The following is a 25,684-nucleotide window of genomic DNA, read 5'->3' as shown; positions in this document are numbered from 1 at the left end:
TATACCAGGAGAATGTTACCTGCCTAATTGCATTGTGCCAACCGTAAAGTTTGCTGAGGAGGGATAATGGTATGGTTTGGAACCGGTTGTTAGTGTTGCGAAGAACTGGAATGGTACACCTCCGATTCCTCTAATGATTCATCCGGGGTGCGTTTCCCAAACAACGACGGAAGTTAGCATTAACGATGCATCGTACTATGGTAGTTCAAACTAACCAACATCCGAAATACGACTGTTTCCTAAAACCGTCGTACCACAGTAGTTTGAACCACATTAGCTTGAACTACCATGGTTTAAACTACAATGGTTCCAGCGATGATCAGGCCCTGAATGAGTGACACGAGTGGAATCACTTTGGAGACTGAAACATGTTTTTCAGATGAAACTTCCCATGTTACTTCTTCAGATGACCGTAGTGCATCAACTGTTTGCTTGATGAGGGATAATATTCCCACATTTAAGCACAGTGCATTTTTCCCTAAAAGGCAGAGGGCTGTGGTCATAGCTTCATTTTGCTCACAGAGCCTCTCCAGCATGTAAAAGAGAGAGTTCCAGCAGGTATCTGCTGACTGAATTAGCTTGTGTTCTGCCACTTTCAACTTAAAATTGAATACAGACGCTCCTCTTACGAACTTTCAACTTACGAACTTTTAGACATACGAACGAAGAGGACTGTAAGTGCAAATTGTGTTCATTGGGCTCCTTTTTCCTGTCCGCAACATTATTTTATTTTTCTTATTACACGTAGTACGACTTTTAGCCGCTACTCCTGCTGCGCAGCAGCGTAGCATGCATACTCCCAGCATCCTAGTTCTTTGTACTTGCATATACCCTTAAAATGATGTTGAATAATGACTATGAATATTTCAAGCTACTGTACGATTGGCCATTCGGAACGTATCTCGTTTGCAAGTAGAGGAGCATCTGTATCCCCAAGCTTCTCTGTGGCCTTTGTGCTGTGGTGAAAAAAGGATGCAATCGCACTGCATTTTTCCTGCACCACTTCTGGGACAGCTCTTACACTGTCCTTTACAACTAAATTCTATGTATGTGCAAAACATGGATGATGCCTCCACCAGCCTTGTGCACTGCAGCAACCATATTTGCACCATTGTCTGTCACGACTGCTTAATTTGCTTAAGCGCTAAGCTGGTATTATCTGCTGTATGCTGCCATGGAAAGTGTGGGTTTCCAAAACAAATTCCCTCATTTGCCAGTTTGCAACAAGATGTTACGGTCAAATATGCCTCTGTGGACACCGAAGTTCACATTTCATTGGTAAGTACGACATTAGAAGCACTTTGCAAAAATACCCTTACTTTGCCTTTACATTCATCAAACATATTTACCAGATGAATCTCTGTCAGTTTTTTTCTTTGCTGGGAGTTTATATTTTGGTTGAAGAGCTCTCACAAATCCCTGGAAACCTTGGTTCACCACTATAGACAGAAGCTCCCAAACATCTTATTGCTGCTCTTGGGGAATCATCTACAAACAATATAAAATACACAGTGGCAAAACAAATGATGGGCTACACTGCACTGAATGCTTAATCTTATTCAGCTATATATGCAGACTCTAAAAATAGCCTACAACAAGGAGGAAGAAACTGATAGTTTGCATACACTTGCTGTTTTATATAGATTGCTCTGTGACTCAAATTGAAATTGCCAGTAAAATATAAAATTAAATAAACAAATGCCACAATAATTGCATAAGTTTGTCAGTACCTAGATTTAAAAATATCCAGATGACCATCTGTCAAAACAAATAAGACTGATTGAAAATAATACAACTGAGAAATATTTTATAGATGTTATTATCTATCTGTCTTATCTATGAAATTTTTTTCAGCTGTATTTTTATTTTTAAAAGCCCACAATGGCTGTTTTATTCCAAGTACTCTATATTTTAGTGACACCTAGCCTATGCAATCTACTCTAAATGATCTACTCTACAAGTGACTTTACCTGACTAAATCTAAGCCTACTGAATGCCAGGTGATCTCTGGAACACACATATTACTCCAAGCTGAACTCATGCAGCTATTTTTTGTAGTATATATTTATTTCATTACTTATTTCATAACCATATTTATGAATGTAAATTTGAACAAACGGGGATTCCGTAGTTTTAACAATGCAGGATACTCCCGTTGCTTAAACATCAACCCAAAAACCTAAGCCTAGTAGACAGACTAAAATGACTATGAACCTCCAGATTTCCCTTCACCTTAGAAAAGGGGATTTTCCTATCCAAATGACTGACTAAAGAGGTACGTCTTAAGCCTTGACGTAAAAGCAGAGATTGTGTCTGAGTTCCGAACACTAATAGGAAGTTTATTCCATAACTGTGGTGATTTATGAGCAAATGCTTTCCCCCCAAAAGTAGCATTCTTTATTCTGGGTACGGATAGAAGACCTGCATCTTTTGATCTAAGCGTATGATTCGGAATGTAGTTGCAAATGAGGTCACTCACATACTGTGGTGCAAGACCATTTACAGCTTTATACGTTAAGAGCAGTGTTTTGTAGTCAACACGAAATCTAACTGGCAGCCAATACAGTGAAGATAAAATTGGGGTAATATGATCATATTTTTTAGTTTTGGTGAGGACTCTGGCTGCTGCATTCTGGACTAGTTGAAGTTTCTTTAATGACCTCTTTGGACAGCCGGAGAATAAGACATTACAGTAATCGAGCCTAGAGGTAATAAACGCATGAACCAATTTCTCTGCATCTTGAAAGGAGAGCGTGTTTCTTAACTTGGCAATATTACACAGGCGAAAGTAAGCGGTACGGCTAATGTTAGCAGCATGTACATCAAACAAAAGATCAGAGTCTAGAATAACACCAAGGTTTTTAACAGCAGTACTTGGTGTAATACAGTAGATAGTCCATCCAGATTGACTATGATGTCCGATAGTTTACTTCTGGTGGCTTTAGTGCCAGTAAGAAGAACCTCAGTCTTGTTTAGGTTTAACTGGAGGAAGTTGTCTGACATCCACTTTTTGATGTGAATTAAACATTCTTCCATTCTCTGAAGTTGCTGTCTATCTTTTGGTTTGGCTGATATATATAAGAACATAAGAACATAAGAACTATACAAACGAGAGGAGGCCATTCGGCCCATCAAGCTCGCTTGGGGAGAACTAAACTAATAGCTCAGAGTCGTTAAAATCTTATCTAGCTCTGATTTAAAGGAACCCAAGGATTCAGCTTGCACTACATTATCAGGAAGGGTATTCCATACTCTGACTACACGCTGTGTAAAGAAGTGCTTCCTTAAATCCAGCTTGAAGTGTTCTCCCGCTAATTTCCACCTATGGCCACGAGTTCGTGTATTTAAACTAATGCTGAAGTAACTATTTGGTTGAACAGCATCCAAACCTGTTAGAATCTTATATACCTGGATCATGTCCCCCCTCAGTCTCCTTTGCTTGAGACTGAACAGATTTAGCTCAAGTAACCGTTCCTCGTATGACATTCCTCTAAGACCAGGAATCATTTTTGTGGCCCTACGCTGCACCATTTCTAAGGCCACAATGTCCTTTTTAAGATATGGTGACCAAACCTGCACACAATATTCTAGGTGAGGTCTCACCAAGGAATTGTATAATCTTAGCATTACCTCCCTTGACTTAAACTCCACACACCTGGAGATATACCCCAACATCCTATTGGCCTTTTTTATTGCTTCCCCACACTGGCGAGAATGGGACATGGAAGCATCAACATACACACCAAGGTCTTTCTCATGATCAGCTACCTTTATTTCAGTGACACCCATGAAATACCTGTACTTTATATTTCTGCTCCCTAGATGGAGTACCTTACATTTATCGACGTTAAATTTCATCTGCCAGGTATCGGCCCAGTCACTAATTAAATCAAGATCCCGCTGTAGCTGCTGAGCCACTAATTCAGTATCTGCTACACCACCCAACTTGGTGTCATCTGCAAATTTCACCAGTTTACTGTATATATTGGTATCCATATCATTTATGTAAATTAGGAACAATAGTGGTCCTAAAATCGAACCCTGCGGTACCCCACTATGAACGCAAGCCCACTTTGACATTGTGCCTCTTATAACTACTCGCTGTTTCCTATCTGTTAACCAGTTATCAATCCAGGTCGCTACGGTACCTAAAATACCTGTCGCTTTGAGTTTAAGTAGGAGCCTCTTGTGGGGGACAACATCAAAAGCCTTTTGGAAATCTAAGTAGATGACATCATAGGCCTTCTTATCATCAACTTCCTGAGTAGCTTCCTCAAAAAACTCCAACAGATTTGTTAAACAGGATCTACCTCTCCTAAATCCATGCTGGCTATCCCGCAAAGTGTTATTAGAGTCCAGGTAATCTACCATTTTCTCTTTGATTATAGCCTCCATAACTTTACCAGTTATACAAGTTAGACTGATTGGCCTATAGTTAGACAAATTACTTCTATCCCCTTTTTTAAAAATAGCCGTTATGAAGGCGTGCTTCCAATCAGAAGGTACCACACCTTCAGATAAGGATTTTTGAAACAGTAAAGTTAAGGGTCGGCAAATAATATCCCTCATCTCTTTTAACACTATAGGTAAGATGCCATCAGGACCCTGTGATTTATTTATTTTGAGCTTAGCTAGGCTTTGCAAAACATCTGCTTCAGTTATATATATATTAGCTATAGACAATGCTGGATAGGTAATAACTGGTAAATTACTAAGGTCCTCAACAGTGAATACCCGTGCAAAACTATCATTGAACTCATTTACTATATCAATGTCGTTTACTATTATAAGACCCTTACTATCCTGCAGATTAGTAATTTCAGGTTTTAGAGCTCTTTTAGAGTTAAAATACTGGAAGAAACTTTTAACGTCATCCTTAGCTTCCAATGCAACCATCCTTTCGACATTTCTTTTCGCTCGTCTAATATCATTTTTTAACTCAGTCTGTAGACTTAGATATTCCTGCTTAATTCTGTCATCGTCAGTTATTTTCCATTGCTGGAACAAAGCCCTTTTCCTCCTTACTTTATGCTTTATTTCCCTAGTAAACCACCTAGGTTGCAATTTCCTAGATTTATTCTTGCTGGAAACAGGTATGAAGTCCTCTTGCACTTGCAATAATGTGCTTTTAAAAAATTCCCAGGCCTCTTCAACAGTTTTGTTATTTAACTCCATCCAGTTCACAGTTTCTAGTTTTAGTCTCATACACTTAAAGTCAGCCTTCCTAACATTATATATTTTTGATTTGGACTTAGCTCTTCGAACACTAAACTTAACCTCAAATTTGACCATGTTATGATCGCTACTGTCAAGTGGTTCTAAAACGTCTAATTTACCAATCCTGTGCTGGTTATTAGAGAGAACAAGATCAAGAATGGCATCTCCCCTGGTAGGGGTGTTAACAAACTGAGTAAAAAAACAATCCTGTACTAATTCCACCATCTCCAGTTCATTTTCTGAAGAGCCAGTGACAATGTCCCACTGCATTCCTGGTAGATTAAAATCACCCATAACTACCACATCATTTTTATTGCTCATAGTCCTAATATCACTGTATAACAATCTGCTTTCCTCAGCAGCTATATTAGGTATTCTGTAACAAACACCGACAATTAGGCTATTTGAGTTTTTAGCATCTAATTTTACCCATATTGCTTCCGTAGTTTTATTTATATCAGTAAGTTCCCTTGCCTGCAAGTTTTCCTTTACATATACTGCAACACCACCTCCCTTTTTTCCTATACGATCCTTACGGAACAACGTGTAACCATCCATATTATATTCTTGTCCATCCCTATCACTCAACCACGTTTCAGTTACTCCTATAATATCATAAGAGTCCGATGAGATAAAAGCCTCTAAATCATGAATTTTATTCCTAATACTTCTGGCGTTTAAATACAGACAACAAAGGGTAGGCCTATTACGGTGCCCACTTACAATATGATTATTTGGGGCTTTCCGTTTCCCCCCACTGACATAGTTAACTAACCTCCCTGCCCCCCCAGTCCCTAGTTTAAACATTCCTCAACTACTCTACACATACGCCTCCCCAATACACTGGTTCCCCTCTGGTTCAGGTGCAACCCATCCGGCTTGAACAGGTCCCACCTGTTCCAGAAGGTCCTCCAATGCCCCATAAACCTAAACCCCTCTTTCCTACACCATCCTTTTAGCCACGCATTTAATTTCCTTATCTCAGCTAACTTAGCCTGACTTGCACGTGGCACGGGGAGTATTTCGGAGAATACCACCATGGACGTTCTGCTTCTAAGCTTATTGGCAACTTCTATAAATTTATCCTGCAGAACAGCCCTTCTACCCTTGCCTATGTCGTTGGTGCCAACATGCACCACGACAACTGGATCCACCCCAGCTGGGGCCAAAAGCTTATCCACACGATCTGGAAGGTCTCCTACCTGGGCACCAGGCAGGCAAGACACCGTACGGGACCCTCTATCACGCGTGCACACATAACTGTCTACTCCCCTAATAATGGAATCCCCCACTACCACAACCTCCCTCTTCCTGGGGGGAGGGGGCTCCTCAGTGCCCAAGTGCCCACCTGCCTCCCCAGTCCGTTCCGGCTCTAAAGCTGGAAGAACCTGAAACCTGTTCGACACAGTCACCTCAGGTGATGCCGCCTCTGCAACGTGTGTATAATTGTGTATCATCTGCAAAACAATGAAAGCTAACTCCATGCTTACGAATAACTAGGCCTAAAGGTAACATGTACAGTGAAAATAGTAGCCAACTATTGACCTTGACCTTGACATGTTCTGAGGAATCACTGTTTAAATTCACATACTGATAGCAGTCTGAGAGGTAAGATTCAATATATTTTGATAGTATAGTTACTTTCCACTGTGTTCCTGTTAAACTACACATTTACCCCAAATTACTAAAATACCAATATTTTGATATGAGAATCGATTCTAGAACATAAATATCTAGTATCTGAGGTATCGCTATTTCAGTATCCACTATCTAGCAGGTATAGCTACCACTTGTTAAAGCTATTGTGTCAAGCTAGCAGTTTATTGTGAAGTTTTATTGTGGATGTCAGCGTAGGGACAGTTGCAACATATTGTTGCGACCATCCCAACATGCTGTTGCACTGATGGAGGAGCCCGTTATATTTGCCAGAACTGCGAGACAGATGTGAACTAACTGCTTTTCTTACTTCTTATCTCTGTCACACACACATACATCACACACACACACACACACTGTTACGGCTCTGCCTTTAGTCCTATTAGTGTTTTTTTTGTTCATGTTGTACTATTCTGTGGACCTCATAGCTGGCGGTGTTCCTCCCAACCAGCATAGAATTTGGCTTCTTAATATACTCTGCGGACCCGGAGTTGGGAAAGGTGGATGAAGGCACAGGGAGACGGGTGATCAGCGACGGAGTCCAGAGGGCGGAGGCAGAAATCAGTCAGTTAGTTGTGCGATCGGTGACGGTGTCCAGAAGGAGAAGGTGAAGATCGTAGTCAAAAAAAGGGGCGTGGGCCGGGCGATCGGCGTCGGTAGTGAAAAGCGGGCAGGCGAGGCTCGGGGTCTGGAATACGAAGCAGAGGTCGGTACACAGGAAAGTAGATAACAAGAGAAACCATTGAACTCTGGGCACACCATGAAGATCTCGCACAAAACAGAAAACCGAGTTGCCAGATATAGCACACCAACACAAGGGGAAACTAGGAACAGCTGGGAGAGGAGTGTCCAAGACCGGAGCAATCGGTAAAACTAGACAAACTGACAAAACTGGTCTCCGCTCCCGAATCAATGAGGGTGGCCAGTGATTGTTACTGTAGCCCCGCCCACCAGTGCCCTCTTATTCACTGGTGGGCGCGTCTTTTTCCCGGACATGAAGCAGCAGAATGTCCCTTCTGCCCACAGTATAAACATGTCCTGGAGGTCATATGACACTGTCTCTCAGCTGGAGATAATTGTGTTCTGTCCACCTGTATGGGCTCAGCAACTGCCTCCATTGGGACGGTAACTGGAACGGTAAAACTCTTCCTTCGTCGCTCCCTCTCACGCTGGTAAATGCGATTGTCTATCTGAAGTCCATTAATCTCTCCAGATCTTCAGGAAGCTTTCATGTGGTTAGTTCATCCTTAATAGTGTCAGATAAATCAATCCAATCCAGCTTTATTTATAAAGTACTTTAAACAACCTGTACAGGACCAAAGTGCTGTACAGTAAATAAAAAAAAATAGATAAAACAACAAAGCAACATAAAAATAAGAATACAATAAAACACATAATAAATAACACATCTACACTAACCGGCCACTTTATTAGGCACACCTGAACTTTGTTAGCAACTTTATTAGTAACGGAACTTAAGGTTTCTAAAAGCGAATGGACAATTTGCAGTGGTATTATCAGAGGCAAAAAGTCAGTGTTCCTTGACAACACATTGTCATGCATAGCAACAATCATTCAAAATTATCAAACCTTAGACCATTGGGAAGACATTCAAATAAACAGAGCATTCTACAGCATAATGAAGAGCCATGTAATTGTTGTTAACCTTACACTCACCGGCCACTTTATTAGGCACACCTGTCCAATTGCTCGTTGACGCAAACTACTGATCAACCAATCACATGGTGGCAACTCAATGCATTTAGGCATGTTGATATGGTCAAAACGAACCACTGTAGTTCAAACCGAGCCTCAGAATGGGGAAGAAAGGTGATTTAAGTGACTTTGAACGTGGCATGGTTGTTGGTGCCAGACGGGCTGGTCTGAGTATTGCAGAAACTACTGATCCTCTGGGATTGTCACGCACAACCATCTCTAGGGTTTACAGAGAATGGTCCGAAAAATGGAAAACATCCAGTGAGCGGCAGTTCTGTGGTTGAAAATGCCTTGTTGATATCAGAGGAGAATGGCCAGAGTGGTTCGAGCTGATAGAAAGGCAACAGTAACAGTAACAATAACCACTCATTACAACCAAGGTATGCAGAAGAGCATCTCCGAACGCACAACACGTCGAACCTTGAGGCAGATGGGCTACAGCAGCAGAAGACCACACCGGGTGCCACTCCTGTCAGCAAAGAACAGGAAACTGAGGCTACAATTCGCACAGGCTCACCGAAATTGGACAATAGAAGATTGGAAAAATGTTGCCTGGTCTGATGAGTCTCAATTTCTGCTGCAACATTCGGATGGTAGGGTCAGACTTTGGCGTCAACAACATGAAAGCGTGGATCCATCCTGCCTTGTATCAATGGTTCAGGCTAGTGGTGGTGGTGTAATGGGGTGGGGGACATTTTCTTGGCACACTTTGGGCCCCTTAGTACTAATTGATCATTGTTGCAAAGCCACAGCCTACCTGAGTATTGTTGCTGACCATGCCCATCCCTTTATGACCACAGTGTACCCACCTTCTGATGGCTACTTCCAGCAGGATAATGCACCATGTCATAAAGCTCGAATCATCTGATACTGTACTCAACCACTGTACTCAAATGGCCTCCACAGTCACCAGATCTCAATCCAATAGAGCACCTTTGGGATGTGGTGGAACGGGAGATTCTCATCATGGATGTGCAGCCGACAAATCTGCAGCAACTGCGTGATGCTATCATGTCAATATAAACCAATATCTCTGAGGAATGTTTCCAGTACCTTGTTGAATCTATGCCATGAAGGATTAAGGCAGTTCTGAAGGCAAAAGGGGGTCCAACCTGGTACTAGCAAGGTGTACCTAATAAAGTGGCCGGTGAGTGCATATTAAAACAATATAAAAGAACACATAACTAACTAAAACAGTCAAAAATAATTAAAAAAAAAGCGAAAGTAAACATCTCATAAGGCGGCAAAGGCCAGGGTATAGAAATGGGTTTTCAGAAGTGATTTAAAAACAGACAGAGAAGAGGCCTGTCTAATCTCTTCAGGCAGATCGTTCCATACTTTGGGAGCCACTACAGCAAAAGCACGGTCTCCTGTAAGTTTATGCTTAGTCCTGGGGACATCCAGGAGCAGCTGATTGGCTGACCTGAGAGAGCGGGTCAGTGTATAAGACAGTAGCAGCTCAGAGATAGGACGGCGCCAGGCCGTGGAGGGCTTTAAATGCAAACAAAAGAATTTAAAAATGAATTCTAAAAGAAATGGGCAGCCAGTGGAGTGAAGCTATTGCCAGTTAAAAGGCGAGCGGCAATATTTTGCACCCTCTGGAGGTGAACGATAGATGAAGCACTGATCCCTATATAAAGTGAGAGAGAGAGGAGTAATACCGGTTCCATCAAATTGACAGGTCGGGTCAAAAGGTCACTTGGGGGCGGGGCTTGTGTAGGCGGGGCTTGGTTGTGGTGGCACGATGTGAGTTGTGGATTTATTTATTTATTATTTATTTATTATTTATTTTAAATTATTTATTATTTTTAATTATTATTTATTATTATTATAAATTATTTATTTTAAATTATTTATTTATTTTAAATTATTTATTTATTTTAAATTATTTATTTAATTATTATTTTATTTTTAAATTATATTGAGGAGAGTGCTTATGAGTGTGTGTGTGTGTGTTATTTTAATAAGTTATTATTTTGTCTGGCGCCGCCGGGGCTGAGCGGGGGTGGGTTACCTGATGGAGCGTGAGCGTAAGCTGTGTCTGGTGTTGCGGTACTGTGGTAAGGTCCCGGGCTTTGGAGAATCACCAAAGGACTTAGAACGCTGTGTCTGGTGCGGTACTGCGGTAAGGTCCCCACGGGCTTGGATAATCCTCGGAGAGAGCGATGCCGGAGAGCTGAGAGCCGTGCTGCTGCGCGAGTCTGAGAGAAACTCTGAGAGGCTGAGACTCTGGGAGAAAATTATAAAGTTGGAGCAAAGAATGAGAGGAGGAGGCGGAGGGTCTGACGTCCAATAAAAACGCTTGGCGGTAGTTTTGACAGTGTATGTGTGTTTCTTCCTCACGCAAGCGTTTGTATTACATCAGCGTATGGGGCCACACTTTTGAAGGCCATCTCTAACAACTTGGGCCATACATAAAATCTGTTTGAAGTTTTGTTTTTCATATATGACCTCGCACAAGTACAGATATGGGTTAATAGAGACACGATATGAGTGCACCTGGTTAATTGCAATTAAATAATCTAGTAAAGACACGCAAGCGTTGTATTACATCAGCGTATGTAGCCATACTTTTGAAGGTCATCTCTAATGACTCGGGCCATACATCAAGTTGGACACTTTGTCTCCCAGTAAATCCTGTTTTTCATACATGACAGTACAGATATGGGTTAATAGAGAAACGATATGACTGCACCTGGTTGATATTGCGGCGAGCGGGGGGGCCTTTTCCTCCTAGGGTAGAGGCACAAGTATCTTCGAGGTCTTACCCTTCCTGCCAGCCAAAGAGGTTCATCCAGGCCTTACCCGGTGAGTATATTATTTCTTTTATTCGCGTGATAAAAACGCTAATTAATTAAATTAAATTAAATTAAAAATAACATTCTAATAATAGGTATTCTCTGTTTTTTTTTTCTACGTACAAGAGAGAGAGAGACTGCGCTGACCGGTCAAGAGAAAATCTAGAAGACACCTGAATCAGCAGTGTTATAAAGCACATAGCCAACGCTAATTAATAAAGAATTTAAGCATAATAGCCCAGACGTACCATGGCCTATAGCTGGTAGAAATGGAGCTATCCTACGGCCTACAAGATAAAAGCATATGGCACCAAATTGGAATCAGTAGTCTTTAAAAGAATAAATGGACTAGCAACTGTCTCTGGGGGAGCACTCCCGGTTAGGTACTATTAAGCAGCATTTAGTGACATGCATCAAAACACATTTTTAAAAACTTTGACAGAATAAAGTCTTAGTTATTTTAATAAATATGTTTTTCAGTAAATGTTTATTCACGCGCATGTGGACAAACACACACCCTGGAGGTCAAACAAAAAAAAAGTTGATACAAACTACAGTTGTATCGGACACGCACACAAAAACACAAAAGAGTTTGCTCAATCAAAAAAACACCAAACATATATAGTTCACGTTTTTTATTAAAATGTATAAGGATTGTTTTGTTATAGCGAAATTTTAAATTAATATGAGTGGGATATAAGTCATTTAGGCAACAGGATTTGAGGAAGAACCTAAATAGCGGCTAGAAATGACCGACCAGGCAGGCAAAAGTCTGCTTTTCTTATCTCACAAGTCATGGAAGGGTGGGAGGGGGGCCACATAAGTGTGGGGTAGGAACTGTGGAATCAGGCAGGGGTGTAAGAATTTAGGATATAGTCTTGTTATTTTAAAGAAGGTGTACATGATTATTTAATTATATTTAATAGGAACCAGTAAGCTGCATTTAGCACCATGCTGCAAATACACATTAAAAACTTTAAAGAATAAGGTCTTAGTTATTTTAATAAAGACATCCTACAAGGTGCCCACGGCCCCAGCGTATATAAACTACAAGCTTGATCTGAGATGCTTGCTGGAGTACAATGCTAAGTTGACAATGGTAACGGAGCTGCAGACTGTTTGATAGTTAATGAAACATAGTTCAAATTCAACAGTGTCAGCAGTCATCCACTATGCAGGGAGACTACAGATTCACTATAACGATCCTATTTATCTGCTGGAATTATTTTTTTTTTAAATTGACAGAATAAAGCCTTAGTTATTTTAATAAATATGTTTTTTCAGTAAATGTATATTCATGCTCATGTGCACAAACACACACACACAAACACACACACCGGTGGTTAGGGGCTTTAGAGTTTAACTTTAGGTCTGTGAAAGTATAGGACCGCGATGTGTATACAGACCCCAAAACATACTAACTTAGTCGTTCATGAGTCTTATTGTGAAAAACCACACAAAATAGACTTGTAAATTTTAAAGAAAACACATTAACAGCTTTTGTTAATGTTTAAATGTATAAAAAATTTTGATGTGTTTGTTAAACAGTCAAACAAAAATGTGTTATTTTAAAGTAGTATAAAATATAACCTTAACTTTGGGCGCAAGATGAACAACCTACACACACAGACACACACACACACAGCAAAACCCCAAGCATGCGCACAAGTGCACAACCAAAGGTTGGGAAGTGTGCTTTCCTTATCTCACAAGTCATGGAAGGGTGGGAGGGGGGCCACATAAGTGGGGGTTAGGAACTGTGGAATCAGGCAAGGGTGTAAGAATTTAGGATATAGTCTTGTTATTTTAAAGAAGGTGTACATGATTATTTAATTACATTTAATAGCAACCGGCATCAGACTCGCGTAGCGGCACGGCTCTCACCTCTCCGGCATCGCTCTCTCCGAGGATTATCCAAGCCCATGGGGACCTTACCGCAGTACCGCACCAGACACAGCGTTCTAAGTCCTTTGGTGATTCTCCAAAGCCCGGGACCTTACCACAGTACCGCAACACCAGACACAGCGTACGCTCACGCTCCATCAGGTAACCCACCCGCTCAGCCCCGGCGGCGCCAGACAAAATAATAACTTATTAAAATAACACACACACACACACACACTCATAAGCACTCTCCTCAATATTGCACTCTCCTCAATATAATTTAAAAATAATAATTAAATAAATAATTTAAAATAAATAAATAATTTATAATAATAATAAATAATAATTAAAAATAATAAATAATTAAAAATAAATAATAAATAAATAGTCAAATAAATAATAAATAAATAAATAAATAAACCCAGCTCCCGTGATGTCACATCGTGCCACCACAACCAAGCCCCGCCTACACAAGCCCCGCCCCCAAGTGACCTTTTGACCCGACCTGTCAATTTGATGGAACCGGTATTACTCCTCTCTCTAAAGTGCATTACGGTAATCTAGCCAGGTGGTCACAAAGGCATGGATTACGGTCTCAAAGTGTTGCTGAGAAAGAATCGGGTTTATTTTAGCCAGCTGCCTCAGCAGGAAGAAACTTGATTTTACAACTGCCTTAATTTGACTGTCAAACTTGAGCTCAGCGTCCACATTAACCCCCAGGTTCCTGACAACTTGCTTTTTATACTGGTCCACATTGGGGGTCCTAGTAGGGTTACCAAAAACATCAGCTCAGTCTTCTTATTATTAAATTTTAAAAAGTTAAGAGCCATCCAGGCGTTAATGTTATCGAGATATTGACGTAATGGCTGCACAGAGTATGTGCCTTTTTTCTTTAGAGGGACATAGACTGACAGTCATCAGCATAAAAATGAAATGCAATGCCATGTTTTCTCAGTATAAAACCAAGAGGGAGAAGATACAACAAAAAAGAGGAGGGGCCTAGAACTGAACCCTGTTGGACACCAAACAGTAAAGGAGCGGAGTGGAACACAAGGTCACCGAGACACAAAAGGTTCGTTCTGCCAAATAGGACCTGAACCAGTCCAGTGCTGTACCTCTGAGGCCCACCCACTGCTCCAAACAAGAAAGTAAAATGGCATGATGCACTGTATCAAACGCAGCTATAAAATCTAATAACAAAAGAACGACACAGTCGCCAGAGTCAGTAGCTAAGAATATGTCATTAAAAACTTTTAAAGGGCTGAATCAGTGTTGTGTAAGGATTTAAAACAAGATTACAAAACCTCTATAACATTTTCCTTTTCCAAAAAGGATATCAATTGACTGTGAACTATCTTTTCAATAATTTTTGAAAGAAAAGGCAGTTTGGAGATAGGCCTGTAATTTTCAAGAACTATGGGGTCAAGAGCAGGTTTTTTAATCAGCGGTTTGACTACTGCAAATTTAAAATCCATAGGGGGATAAAAAACATTGTAGGGGGGCTGAAGTCCCCCTAAAATAGGTCTACTGACACCCCTGTTAAGTTCAAGGGGTGAACTTAACACCCCTGTTAAGTTCAAGGTAGTCCCTACCTGGGAATTGTCACACAATGACAACCAATGTGCATGTGAGTTATATTCTTATGTGGATTTAAAAGTGAAAACAATTCAGCAGACATAATATACAGTCATCATGAAGTGAGTTTGTATTTCATTGGAAATAGTTGGCAACACTGCCACCTCGTTGCCAGAATACTAAACTAAAAGAATACACTTAAGTTTCGTTTTAGTTTAGGTCCGCCCTCCAATATTATAATAAAAAAGGATCGTCAGAAAAAGTACAGGAAGAGAAAGAAGTCGGAAGAACAGGCTATAAGGTACGATTTAAAATCGTTACAATTAACTAATGATGAAATGTTTTCAGTACAAAGAAGCATTGAGTTTAAAGTTAATGGTGACCAAAGTGAATTATTGATTGTTAGATTCGAGCTCAGAAACTTTAATTCCCCATATTTATGGGAGTGGTATTTCCATGGTAAGCTTAATGTACTAATTGTAGACTCCATAACATGTAACTTGTAATTTCATAATAATAAATGAAATACGCAACTGTCATCTGGAAATGCTCCTTGTCTTTCATTTAAACGAAAAGAATGCGTCATTAATTTCAGTTGTAAGCCACTTCAACTGCTTTTTATCGCTCAAAGAATAATCGCCCACTTGGTTTTGGAAGTGGTTAGCGCGGTAGGTTAATCCTTCATATTCTCTGCTTTCTACTTTACTTGTTCCCCAGACTGATTGACGGTTCTTTTAAATATGCCGAAACTGGTGGTAAGTGTTAATAAGCATTACATTTTTGTGGTCACGGAAATCTTCTAATGGCTCCTTATGCTTCTAGGTCTAATTAATTGGATGGGGGTAGGGTCAAATATGTTTATACTTCAGCCTAATCCTTTTCAAACACAAAAGACTGGAAATATGTAAATATGGCCAATGTGAATATGTGAATGTATATATGTTTGAAATAAACAATAAAAAACATTAATTGAATTTGCCGTTTTTCTTCATTTTAGCGTGAAAACGTGGACTGTTTTAATTATCAATACAATACTTGTGCAAAGGTATGTGATATGTTCATGACCTGCTCATGTTATGTGTGTTTTTTCTTCTTTTCAAATACATTGTTTTTCCATCCATTTTTCATCCACTTTCCATTTTTTCTATCTAATTTCCAGAAAAAAATGTCCTTTTCAGCACAGGGAATGCGCGCGTTCGAACAACGTGATTTGTACAACGTGGAGGCTGCAGAAACACTGCAGGAACAAACAATGCACTGAAAAGCATTTAGATAAAGAGGTTTTGTATTAATCGAAAACTGTGACACAAATAATTATTTGCTTGTGCATGGGTTTACCCCTTTGGATTTGTGATGTGTTTTTTAGGCAATGAAATGTTTTTTCAACTGTGCCAATGAAAGACCTGGATCATGCAACAATGTTATGTGTCAGAACTACCACGAAAAACCCCGATCAACTACAGTGAACGGAGTAGGAATTTACATAATGCCCAATGAAGGTGTGCTTGGCAAACATGTCTAACAAGAAAACAATTTGCTTTAAAATAATCCAAATTATTAATGTAATCAGTTAAATTTTCGGCACAATTAGACATTGGTTACTAAATTGCCCATAGGAGTGCATGTGTGAGTGACTAGTGTGTGAGTGTGCCCTGCGATGGACTGGCCCCCCATGCTGGGTTGTTCCCTGCCTCGTGCCCATTGCTTCCGGGATAGGCTCCGGACCCCCCGCGACCCAGTAGAATAAGCAGGTTGGAAAATGGATGGATGGGAATTAGACATTGATTAACATAGGTTAATCAAACCTAAACATTGTTTGAAGGAACATTGTCTTCAGAATACTTGGTAAAAAAAAAATTAATTCAATCTTCTCTTTTTGTGTTACAGTTCCCGTAAAGAAGAAAAGGTAAAGTCATTTCCAGTTCAAATGAATGCATCATTTTCAATCACTAAAATCACTTGTTTATTTATTTGTTTATTTTACTAATTTAAAATGTTACAAACATATGTGTTCTGATGTTGTTCAGTAAGCTGCGAAAGAAGACGCACGCTAAACTTAAAAAAACTGAGGATAACTACTTGATCAAGAGCAGCAATGCCTTCATTGAGGCGTCTTTACAGTTCATACAATTCAACATAAAACGTGGAAAACTCACCAAAGAAAAGGGAAACTGCTATATGAAAGAGGTTTGTATGGGCGTGTCGCATGTAAACGATCCGTAAGCGAATTCTGCCACTGACTACGCACTTACGTGCATTTTTCACTACGTGTTCTGGAGGGCTATATTAAGTCGCGCGTCCCCACATGGCCAAACCCAATATTGCAGTTTTCAGAAAGCCAAACATGTAACGAAATGAAACTTTCTGTGTATCATGCATTTCAAAACAAATGTTACAATTCAAAACGGATGTTTATATATAACGCAGCATTATATAAAAATAAGTATATCTTAAGTATATTACGATTACGCAGGATTCAAGTGGCATCTGCTTTGTCAACGTGCTTAGCAGGTGAATCAATTAGGCTAAAGTACTGGTTGATTAAAAAAACAGTCTTTCAATTAAAATAGTAATTATAGTAGCGGCATGGTGGTGCAGTGGTTAGCACTGTTGCCTCACACCTCTGGGACCCGGGTTCGGTTCCCGCCTGGGTCACATGTGTGTGGAGTTTGCATGTTCTCCCCATGTCGTCATGAGGTTTCCTCCGGGTACTCTGGTTTCCCCCCACAGTCCACAAACATGCTGAGGCTAATTGGACTTGCTAAATTGCCCATAGGTGTGCATGTGTGCGTGAATGGTGTGTGAGTGTGGCCTGTGATGGGCTGGCCCCCCATGCTGGGTTGTTCCCTGCCTCGTGCCCATTGCTTCCGGGATAGGCTCCGGACCCCCCGCGACCCAATAGTAGGATAAGTGGTTTGGAAAATGGATGGATGGATGAAGTAGTATGTCCTCACAGTTCTAAGCAACAGTGAATGTACTTGCATTCCTGAGAGAGTGGGACAGACAGAGACTACCACAATATTCCGCCCTTGTCTTTATGATCTTCAACTGAACGACATTGAATGCATTGTATGGGTGGATCATTCAGATTCGTCCCATATTTTCGTACATGTGCCTACACTACGTACATCAGATTAAGGGCAGGGCTGGTCAAACCTATAGATGATGTAGTCAGCTGCCACAGACGCCAACTTCTGATGGAGCGCCGCCTTGCCAGCCAGTTTCAGTTTTCCTCGGACAGGGTTGTGCTGGCAGAGATGCTCGCTTAGGGAGCCACATCAGCTATAGCCAGCACTAATCAATCAGGGGTCCCCAATGGTACTTCTTGACCAGGTCACTGGCCAAATTAGTAACTGTTCTAATCTTAATGTAGGTTTTTAGTAACAGTGACTAAAAATTCATTTTGAACAATACATGGCAGACTATGTGGTAGCCTATAAGCTTATTTGGACCATGCAGTTGACATTATTTTATGAGCAATGCATTCTAAACTTTCAGTCCATGCTGCTAATAATTCTAAAATTTACATCATATCAATCAGTTAGACATAATTGCCTGTTCACAGAATTGTTCTGAATAAAGAGTGGAAAAGCAGAAGTATGTGGATTTGTCCATAAACACAATATGGGTCTTTCTCAGGAGCTCATTACTGTAACATACCAGTTTTCTCTAATTTTTGAATTGCGCAGGGCGCACTCACACACCATTCACGCACACATGCACACCTATGGGACCCGGGTGCGAGTCTCCGCCTGGGTCACATGTGTGCGGAGTTTGCATGTTCTTCCCATGTCGTCGTGGGGTTTCCTCCGGGTACTCCGGTTTCCCCCCGCAGTCCAAAAACATGCTGAGGCTAATTGGAGTTGCTAAATTGCCTGTAGGTGTGAATGTGTGTGTGAATGGTGTGTGAATGTGCCCTGCGATGGGCTGGCCCCCCATCCTGGGGTGTTCCCTGCCTCGTGCCCATTGCTTCCGGGATAGGCTCCGGACCCCCCGTGACCCAGTAGGATAAGCGGTTTGGAAATGGATAATTTTAATATACTTGTTAGTTCCTCTGCAAAAAATTCAAATGCTTCACTGTAACTTTTAGTTTTTTGTCAAAGCATTCTCAGGTTTGTGAGAATGACGAAATGTAAGCAAAGTCAGCTACAGTCATGCTCTTATTTGCAAAGTTGTAACACTGGCTCATCATAGTCATGTCTGTGCACGTGATAGAATCAGATTGATAACTACATGTATCATATCAAAAATGTCATCGTCTTTTGTCCTACGCACAGATTCTGCACAGCATCTTCTTTATTGGCTACATTAGTTTCCCACGCGTTTACCCGGAGATGGTTCTACGCGAAGACCTTCATGCACTTTTATCTCGAAGGTTCCCCAATGTGTTTCATGCATACCGAACTGCACTGCCCACAAGAACACCATACTCTCTTCTTTTGGATGTGGTATAGTAACCTAATTTACCTCAATATTAAACTCTGTTTTAATGTTTCTCCGGATATACTGGGTTCTATATGAAACTGGGCACTAACAGTACAATCATGTTTCATTGTTGATACTGGTAACTAATGCATTATATTATGTGAAGTTTAATTGCTAAATAAGTTAATATAGACAAGGCCAGTTGTGAAGTTACTACAAATTTCATGGGAAAATAGCTGTACCTGTGGCATATGAATATTCAGTTTCGCAAGTGGAGGAAAGAATTTTTTTCTCATTAACACAAATATCAAATGTAGATTGAAATGTTGATCGGTTTACATGATTTATGGTTTCATTTATATCTGTACAAGGTTGTGGAAACCACAGAACCATCCGAATCTACAGAGCATGCCTTTGAGTACGCTGTTCTGGACAAGATTTTGGACTTGAACAAAAAAATGTATGTGCCTCGACTCCAGGATGATGGAAAGGTGTGCAGAAATGCTTTTTTATTAGTGTCAACCGTTGTCAGCTACTGCTACTTTTTAGATTTAGTTACACACCAGGAAACCAAGAAGTACTTTGGAACATCACTGGGCTGCAGAGGGCAAAAACAGAGGGAGATCTTCCTTGATCTGTCCTGCCTTCATACGTGGAACAGAAACGTGGCGTATGCTGTGTGCTTGGCTGCTAACAATGGCCCATCTGTGCTGCTCCCTAAGTTTGTGCACTCTGCCGCATTTCACATGCTTGGGTGTAAAGATAACAGAGGCCCAGAAGATCTTTTACCTGAGTTTGAACAGCTGACCCTAGATCAGCCATCGCAGGACTCCAGTGAACACAGCAGCAGTAGAGAAGGAACAGATGTTGATGCGCCTCAGTCATTGGAAAGAGAGATGAGCTCACCACAGCTCGCCAATCCGAGCTCAAATACAGAACTGATCGTATTTCAGTACACCCCGAAACCACCGTGTTTGAGATGCATGGAGCTCTTCCCAGGCATGCAGTTTTCACCAGAACCCATCTCTCAGCCTCCTCCATATTGGGAGCATGGAAACTGCGCAGAATGTGAGTCACTGAGCAAGCTGCTAAACGCTGAGATTGGGCTTAATATGAGAGTACAACTGCCCCTACAATTCGATCTATGGCTGCCAGCGAATCTCCCTTTCCATCCAGTTCAACCTCATGAGATGTTGCTCTTGCCCAGAAAGCAACGACTGATCAACAATTTGCGTGATGTCAGGTTTGAACTCCAGGACTGTCTTCAGTTTTATAATTCTCAGCTTGATGAGGAGAGCACAGCACTTGTGCCTTTTCAGCCCTCTTCAAACACAGAATAACAAAGACTATATATGGCATATTTACATAGCTGGACATTTACTGAATTGCTTTGTCCTACTTTGGTATGAGTGATGTCACTCATGTGCAGGCCAATTTATATTATATTCTAGGGCAGTGCTAGGGAGGTGAGCGGCAGGACCGGGTTGCGAAACAATGTTTTAGGGCTCTGGCAAACATAAGGGCCCCACACTTGTTTGAGAACCATGGAACAGTTAAACTTATTGAATCTTGACACACTGGCACCCAGACCCCCCCCCTGGAATTGCATTATTTTTTATTCTCTCTTTCTTCTCTTTTGGTCCAAAAAAGTGGTCAGCTTGGGACAAGGCCAATTAGCCAGATCATTTACGTTTCTGACCCCTGGAGTGCACCAACAGTGTGTATGTGGGTATGTACTGATGAGGAGTACTTTCACCTCCAAAGCCTGCAGACATCCCTTGCCATGGCTCATAAAATTGACAACAAGGGATCAAATCTGTTCCCTGGACTGGCACCAGTTATGCCACCCTAGATTAACTCCTAGCAGGTTTGAGGAAGTGTGTTGTGTGAGGGGAGAGAGCTTTCCACAGCAGAGGTGAAAAGAGGCACAGAGATGGAGTTCACAGCAGCAAGGGAGTACACAAAAATATGGAATGTCAACTATTCTCCTTGTGGGTTAGTAATACATCCGGATCCTTGGATAGGTGCGTCCCCTAATGGAAGGGTTTTTGATCCAACTGAGCACCCTCCTTTTGGCTTGGTTGAACTAAAGTGTCCCAGTGTCAAAAATTATGTTGACTGTAAGTACACTGGCATAAAATATGGCACATCAAACCTTCATAAATCACACTCCTACTACTGGCAGGTTCAAGGGCAACTTATGCTTATTGGGTTAGAGTGGTATGACTTCATGGTATGGGGTCATTATCTTCTGGATTGTTTTCTGCAGCATAATCATGCTGATCCTGAAGTTCAGCAAGTGATAAGAGAGAGAGTGGATTTGTTCTACTTTAATGTCTACATGCCAAAGTACTTGTCTGTGAGGAGAGAACGATAGCTGCAGTAAAAAAAACAGCATTTGCAGCAAAAACACTGCAATAACAATTCCATGTGTGACTGTGGTATGTTGACTTTAAATTATACATTTACAGTGCTGACTATTGCACTAAATATTTGTACATGTCTTCTATTTCTGCAACTTAAATTTTTTGCACTGTTACTGTTAATATATAACTTGATGATTATCCACTAATGAGTTATGCTTATTGTCTATAATTAAAGTTTGAATCTGAGACAAAGTATATGTTGTGCCTTGAACCCACAGCCTAGTGGGAGTAAAGGTTCTAGTGTTTAGTCAACAAAATCTAAATAAGGAACTGGCACACCTTCAAATACAGGAGTGGTTTTTATGGGACCAAAAATTTTTTGTCTCACTGGGTAGCAATATGCACCCTATTAAAATCCAATGGCAGCCATTATAAGCATCTCAATTTATAAAAACACTACAGTTTTTATTTCCGTGATGTAACTTGTGATTTGTGCATGCTGTAATTAAAAAATCACTGACTAATGATATTTAGAATCTTTACTTAATCATACGTTTTGGTATAAAATATTTTGCATAAATTCACTTCATTTGACAAAAACAACAGATCACTACAGACCAGGGTTTCTCAACACAATCCTCTGGGATTACGGGCTGTTTGAGAAGCCATGATTACAGGGCTACAGGCCATGATTGCCCAACAGTTATGCTCCTTACCTAAACTTATATTGGACAAGCATGACTTTAGCTGAAGATCATCCAGATTACAGAAATCCTGCTTCCTCCAATAACCCCCTGAAGTTCAATAACACCTCAGGTGTACTGGGAGCTATGCTTTTCTCTAGGCTTTTGTATGGAGGACAATGATTACACTGCTCACATCGGTTCCTCATAAACCGGAAAGAGAACTTCATTATTGGTGCAGCTGCATTTTTTACAAACAGGTACGTAGTGAGCATGACATATGAGATCACATACGTTAACATCCCCACTTGATCTCATACAATTCAGACATAAACTTCAAACTCATCCAACACAGAATGTTGACTACTGTAACAGTATAACAGAGACGCTCATATCTGGGTGGAGTTTACATCTTAGACACCAAACATAAATTTCACAAATCTCTTTAAACTTAGTCATGGGCTTAGTCATAACGTCTGCCACCATATCCAGTGTAGGACAGTACTCATTCAAAATCTTCCCGTCAGTAACTGCTGAATGAACAAAATGATACCTAATATCAATGTGCTTACATCTTTGGCGACAAACTGGATCTTTGAACAATGCTATTGTGCCTTGATTGTCCTCAAAGATTTTCACTGGTGCATACTGACAGTTATTTTCCATCCCATTCATCAGTTGTATAAGATACAAACTCTCCTGTGTAGTCGCAGCTAGCGGCATGTATTCAGCTTCACATGTTGATAAAGCAACTGTGTCCTGCTCTTTGGACTTCCACAAAATCAGTGGACCATTTTCAGTAAGACTAAAGCAATACCTATGGTGCTTTGTCTGTCATTCAAATTGGCTGCCCAATCATATGCCACAAGTTTCAGATTTGTCTCACTTTTCTGTAGCATAACTCATGATCAATTGTACCTTTCAGATACCTCAACACATGCTTAGCTGTTCACCAGTGTTATTGATTTGGTTCAGACATATACTGAGACAACTTACTCACAACCCAGCTTAGGTCAGGCCTAGTACATGTCATTATGTAAATCAGACTTCCTATGACCTCACGGTAAGTTTTGGCATCGACAGGGTCAGCATCACTGTTGTACTTGTATCTTTTGTTCATATGGGGTTGACCATAGCTTGCAATCTGACATGCACCTGAGGTGCACTTCCGGTTTTGAAGCGAGGGAGTTGAGAGAGTGGTGTTGAGCTGCAGCAATTGTTTTGGGATTGTTTTTGGAGTGTTTTGAACGTATATTTTGAGTGTTTGTGTGCTTTAATTGTTTACGTGGGTGGCTGTTTTATTTCTATTTATTGTTCTTATTTCGGTCGGCGTGAGTGCTTGTCTGTCCTGTCTGTTAATTAACAGCGCGATTGTTACGATCAGTGAGCAGCATTTGCTGTTCGCGTTTAACTCCGTAACAAACACCGGAGGGACGATAACAGCTAATAATATCTAGCGTCGGTAACGTTACCCAGCGCCGGAAAAGGACAGTTGCTCCTGAGCTTTGCTCGGTCGCCAGTCGGGGCCGGGAGGACATTTTCCACTTTTTTCCCCGCTCCGGCAGTAGCCTGCTGTGAGGGGGTTTTTGTGGTTTTTTGACATCCCAAGAGCAACTTCGATTTCGTTTTGTTTTTAGTTCATACTTGGTTCAGGCATAAGTTCTTTTGGTAAGTAGTAGTAAATTTATAGGATTTAAAATTTTAAATAAAAATAAGAATTAAGTTCCGTTTCAACACAAGTAACTTATTTTAGTGTACTCGGCACTTTATTGCATTTAACGTTACGCTAATTAATCTTTAAAGTTAAATACACTATATAAATTTACTGGGCTGGGAGTACGGGGTCATAGTGAGTTGGTTAATTATGGGGCTGGCTCAGTGTTGCGTTTGCAACATGTTTGCCCTTCTGGACGTTAGTGTCCAGTCGGACTTCATCTGCGAGCGATGTGAGCTAGTGGACTCGCTCATGGTCAAGGTTCGCGGCCTTGAGGAGCAACTGGCTCTCATCCAATGCAACAGTGAGTTAGAGGAGCAAGTTAATATGCCTTTTAGGGAGAAGGTGTGTACGCCACTAGCGGGAAGGAGGGAGAATGAAGAGCAGAGAGGTCGAGAGAGCTGGGTAGGTCGTAGACACAGGAAAGAGCGTACACACGTTGCAGAGGCGGCATCACCTGAGGTGACTGTGTCGAACAGGTTTCAGGTTCTTCCAGCTTTAGAGCCGGAAGGGACTGGGGAGGCAGGTGGGCCCTTGGGCACTGAGGAGCCCCCTCCCCCCAGGAAGAGGGAGGTTGTGGTAGTGGGGGATTCCATTATTAGGGGAGTAGACAGTTATGTGTGCACGCGTGATAGAGGGTCCCTTACGGTGTCTTGCCTGCTTGGTGCCCAGGTAGGAGACCTTCCAGATCGTGTGGACAAGCTTTTGGCCCCAGCTGGGGTGGATCCAGTTGTCGTGGTGCATGTTGGCACCAACGACATAGGCAAGGGTAGAAGGGCTGTTCTGCAGGATAAATTTATAGAAGTCGCGAATAAGCTTAGAAGCAGAACGTCCACGGTGGTATTCTCTGAAATACTCCCCGTGCCACGTGCAAGTCAGGCTAAGTTAGCTGAGATAAGGAGATTAAATGTGTGGCTAAAAGGATGGTGTAGGAAAGAGGGGTTTAGGTTTATGGGGCATTGGAGGACCTTCTGGAACAGGTGGGACCTGTACAAGCCGGATGGGTTGCACCTGAACCAGAGGGGAACCAGTGTATTGGGGAGGCATATGTGTAGAGTAGTTGAGGAATGTTTAAACTAGGGACTGGGGGGGCAGGGAGGTTAGTTAAGTATGTAAGTGGGGGGAAACGGAAAGCCCCAAATAATCATATTATAAGTGGGCACCGTAATAGGCCTACCCTTTGTTGTCTGTATTTAAACGCTAGGAGTATTAGGAATAAAATTCATGATTTAGAGGCTTTTATCTCATCAGACTCATGATATTATAGGAATAACTGAAACGTGGTTGAGAGAAAAGGCTGGACAAGAATATAATATGGATGGTTATACATTGTTCCGTAAAGATCGTATAGGTAAAAAGGGAGGTGGTGTTGCAGTATATGTAAAGGAAAACTTGCAGGCAAGGGAACTTACTGATATAAATAAAACTACGGAAGCAATATGGGTAAAATTAAATACTAAAAACTCAAATAGCCTAATTGTCGGTGTTTGTTACAGAACACCTAATGTAGTTGCTGAGGAAAGCAGATTATTATACAGTGATATTAGGATAATGAGCAATAAAAATGATGTGGTAGTTATGGGAGATTTTAATCTACCAGGGATGCAGTGGGACATTGTCACTGGCTCTTCTGAAAATGAACTGGAGATG

General features: G+C 41.1%; 1 protein-coding gene across 4 annotated transcripts; it reads left to right on the top strand.

Annotated features, from left to right (window-relative positions):
- The first annotated feature begins 15,072 nt into the window (after window positions 1-15,072).
- On the top strand, window positions 15,073-22,166 carry LOC125717853 (uncharacterized). Of its 4 annotated transcripts, XM_048991188.1 has the most exons (9): window positions 15,073-15,147; window positions 15,564-15,601; window positions 15,844-15,891; window positions 16,007-16,126; window positions 16,213-16,345; window positions 16,734-16,752; window positions 16,874-17,033; window positions 19,124-19,294; window positions 19,643-22,166. In XM_048991188.1, exons 2-9 carry the CDS (start codon window positions 15,587-15,589, stop codon window positions 20,609-20,611), a joined length of 1,635 nt encoding a protein of 544 aa, XP_048847145.1. In that variant the 5' UTR covers window positions 15,073-15,147; window positions 15,564-15,586; the 3' UTR covers window positions 20,612-22,166. The 4 variants fall into 4 exon arrangements, with proteins under 4 accessions (XP_048847145.1, XP_048847146.1, XP_048847147.1 ...); XM_048991189.1 differs by lacking the exon at window positions 16,007-16,126; XM_048991190.1 differs by having other exon boundaries at window positions 16,006-16,345.
- The last annotated feature ends 3,518 nt before the right edge of the window (window positions 22,167-25,684 follow it).

The sequence above is a fragment of the Brienomyrus brachyistius genome, chromosome 22, assembly GCF_023856365.1.
Source record: "Brienomyrus brachyistius isolate T26 chromosome 22, BBRACH_0.4, whole genome shotgun sequence".
Taxonomy (NCBI): domain Eukaryota; kingdom Metazoa; phylum Chordata; class Actinopteri; order Osteoglossiformes; family Mormyridae; genus Brienomyrus; species Brienomyrus brachyistius.
Note: the sequence above shows the minus strand (reverse complement) of the source record. Positions and strands in the feature narration are given on the sequence as shown.